This window comes from Aulonocara sp. 'chitande type north' Nkhata Bay, linkage group LG4 (genome assembly GCF_057382095.1).
Source record: "Aulonocara sp. 'chitande type north' Nkhata Bay isolate Kocher_YH1m ecotype deep benthic linkage group LG4, A_spYH_male_GT1.1, whole genome shotgun sequence".
NCBI lineage: Eukaryota > Metazoa > Chordata > Actinopteri > Cichliformes > Cichlidae > Aulonocara > Aulonocara sp. 'chitande type north' Nkhata Bay.
Window position 1 is genome coordinate 2,067,787 of NC_141347.1, and position 3,726 is coordinate 2,071,512.

Consider the following 3,726-nt stretch of genomic DNA (forward strand, 5'->3'; position numbering starts at 1 on the left):
GACACGTAACTGACAAGAAGGATGTGGTGGTTTGGGATGTCCAGCTGTCAGTTAGAAACACTGCTGTGGCTTTTTTAACCCTCTCTTGCAGTGATGCACGTTCTCTTTCATATATGCCTGGGATGATTTTTTTGGGAGAGAGCCTTCCTGCTTGGAATTAGATACATGGGATTCATTGCATGTATAAAAGTCCTGAATCCCTTATCATCCACAACAGAAAATGGTTGGAAATCAAGTGCTATAATTTTTGCCAGTTCTTCATCAATTGTGTTCTGTCTTGCTGGAGTCACAGACTTCTGCAAAAACTGTCTCATTGAGCTCTGGCTTGGTTTAGGTGGTATACTGCATGACGCTTCAGATACTGCAGCAGAAGAAGGAGCAGCAACAGTTGCAGTAGACCAGGGGTCACCAACACGGTGCCCGCGGGCACCAGGTCGCCCGCAAGGACCACATGAGTCGCCCGCGGGCCTGTTCTAAAAATAGCTCACCATAACAACTTACCAGTAAGCTGCATCTATTTTTATTTTTTCTTGCTATTTTTTTTAATCACAATTGCATTGGCGTTAATTTGTTAGAGATAATATATAAAAAAATGTTTATTATTAAATATTAGATCATGATCTAATATTTAGTGCTAGCTGGTCTCCACGGAAACAGTTGCCGTGAAGACCAGCAAAGGCAAAGGTGAGGAGATGAGGAAAACATGGCGGAAAAAAGGAAGAAAACATATAATTTTCACAGTGAATGGGAGGAAGAGTTCTTTTTTACCACTGTGAAAGATTCATGCGTGTGTCTCATTTGCGGGGCAACTGTGGCAACGGCAAAGCGGCACAACGTGGAGAGACATTTCCGAACGTGTCACACAAGCTACCATGCTAACTACCCAAAGGGCAGCACACTGCGAGCGGAAAAGGCCCGCGAATTAAAGGCAGGTTTGAGCAAACAGCAGTCTTTTTTCACGAGACCGGTGAAAAACTCTCAAAAAGCAACCGAAGCCTCATTTAGAGCTACACATTTCATGATTAAGAAAAAGAAGGCATTTTTAGACGGGGAGTATTTCAAAGAAGCAATGATGATAATTGCAAAAACTGTGCTTAAAGACGAGAAATATGGAAACGATGTAATCTCCACTCTCTCTGATGTCCAGCTGGGGGCAACTACAATTGTTAGAAGAGTGTCGGCTATGTCCGGGAACTTGGCCGATCAGTTGGATCAGGATCTGGCAAAGTGCAGTTGGTTTAGCATCCAGTGTGACGAGTCCGTCGACAGCAGCAGTACAGCACAGCTGGTGGTCTTTATCCGGATGGTATTTGATGGTTTCTCCACAAAAGAAGAACTTCTGACACTACTGCCACTAAAGACAACAACGAAGGGAGTTGACATCTATAACGCGGTGAAGGAGTTTTTCGCGAAGAAAAAGGTACCGTTGGAAAAGCTGGTATCAGTGACTACCGACGGGGCTCCTGCTATGATCGGCCGACATACGGGATTCATCGCTCACTGTAAAGGTGACACAGAGTTCCCAAACTTCATGCATTACCACTGCATCATTCACCAGCAGGCGTTATGCGCAAAGGTGATCGGCTTCGAGCACGTCATGACTCCCGTCGTGAAGATCATAAACAGCATCCGCTCCAGAGCTAAACAGCACAGAACATTCAAGGTGCTATTGGAGGAGCTGTCAGCTGAATATGGTGACCTGCTACTACATACGGAAATCCGATGGCTCAGCAGGGGACGGATTTTGCTTCGTTTTTTGTCACTTTTGGGTGAAATCAAGGAGTTCATGCAATCCAAAGGGGAAGACACATCTCTGCTGGAGGACACTGAGTGGACACTTGACCTTGCGTTTTTAACAGACATTACTGGGAAACTGAACCATTTGAACTGTGAGCTGCAAGGCAAAGGTAAGACTGTTGCTGACATGATAAGTGCTTTAAATGGATTTAAAGCCCAGATGAACATTTTCTCTGTGCATTTACAGAGAAAAAAGGTGCTGCACTTTCCCTCTGTGCAGATGGTGCTGAAAGACAATGCTTCTGCATCTGAGACTTTTGACAAAGTTGCAGAAAAGTACACTCAAGTCATAAACCGACTTGGTCAAGAGTTTGAGAACAGGTTTTGTGACCTTGATCAGCTTGAGCCATGTGTCTCATTTGTTTCCAATCCTTTCATGAATGTGGACACAACATGCATTGCTGAGCAACTAAGTTCAATGTTCAGCTTGGATGCTGGACAGGTGGAAATCGAAATTGTAACATTGCAAAATGATGTCCACCTCAAAGCCTATCTGGGTGCACCAAACTTTTGGTGCCTTGTTGACACAGAAAAGTACAGTGGTGTGTGCACAGCAGCTATGAAGGTTGCCAGCCTGTTTGGTTCAACCTATCTTTGTGAATCAGCCTTTTCTGACATGAACTTCATCAAGAACAAACACAGAACACGCCTCTCCGATGCACATCTGCAAGACTCACTCAGAGTTGCAGTGTCAAGTTATACCCCAGATTACAACACACTGGTGAACAGCATGCAATGCCAGGTTTCCCACTAACAGACAAAGAAAGCCATATTAGATGTTCTCAGTGGCAACATTACAGTGTCATGTCAAAGTTGAATTTAATTATTGAAAAACAAATGTGTTTGTTAAGTGTAACATGTGACAATTTGCTTTAAAATGCTGCCAATTTGGTGAAAAGTTCTGTAAAATTTGAAAGTTGATTTTTTGTATGTTACATACATACAAAAATAATGTATGTAACAGTGCATGATTTGTTAAAATTTGTTAGTGGTAAGTGAAAATGTTGTAGAAGTGATCACTTCAAAATGTAAATACTTGCAGAGATATATAGAAATAAAGCGTTGCATATTGATATTTATGTTTCCTACCTTGTTTCCTAATTGCATTCTTTATAATTATGGTGAAAAATAATTAACATAATTAGTGTCCGTACATAGATGAATATCATTAATTATTAATGATAACACATAATTAAGTTAAACTGAGGAAATTTGTTATTTGAGAAGTGTGTGTCAAACTGGTAGCCCTTCACATTAATCGGTACCCAAGAAGTAGCTCTCACTTTCAAAAAGGTTGGTGACCCCTGCAGTAGACACACTAGCACCTTCATTTATATCACCCTCAACTGACTGTGGGTTTTTTTCCCCATTGCACTGATGGGTGGACAGTTCTCAGGTGCCTATCCATATTGTTTGTGGAGCCAGCTCTATATGAAATTCTTCGCTTGCAGACTCTACACTCTGCCTTTGTACTGTCAATAAAATTGAAGTGGTTACAGATTTTGCTTGTTTTCTTGGTTGCTTCACTCATTTTCTTTACTGTACCTTTCTAAATTGACGACGTTGTCTCTTGTTGTTGCTCTCTTTCTATCTCTCCCTCCTGCTCTGTTCGTGTGCTACTGCTGCTGCGAGTGTAACTACCGCCCCTCTGCCCAGCGCTGAGCAGAGGCGGGAGGGGCTCAAACGCATAGCTGTGTTTGCTCCCCTCCCCCCTCTGCTAAGCGCAAACACGAGGCTCACGTGTGGCGTGAAGCGAAAAAGGTTAGCGAGAGGGCAAGAGAAAGAAAACAAACCCCCACGGCTCCCAATAAGGAGCCGGCTCCCGTCATTCACTTCAAAGAGCCGGCTCTAAGAGCCATTTCGTTCGCGAACGACCCATCACTAATTGAAACAGCTGAAGAGTAGCCTGAAAGTCCAGGGGCTAGCGCC

At 43.2% G+C, this 3,726-nt stretch overlaps 1 protein-coding gene across 1 annotated transcript; it reads left to right on the forward strand.

The window, feature by feature from the left end:
• The first annotated feature begins 703 nt into the window (after positions 1-703).
• Positions 704-2,551, forward strand: LOC147331704 (general transcription factor II-I repeat domain-containing protein 2B-like). Its single transcript, XM_086290451.1, has one exon. The coding sequence runs from the start codon at positions 704-706 to the stop codon at positions 2,549-2,551; it is 1,848 nt and encodes a 615-aa protein (XP_086146577.1).
• Positions 2,552-3,726: the final 1,175 nt, after the last annotated feature.

Bases quoted from the DNA above. Each gene is read 5' to 3' on its own strand.
- LOC147331704 (XM_086290451.1), top strand. From the start codon at position 704: ATGGCGGAAAAAAGGAAGAAAACATATAATTTTCACAGTGAATGGGAG.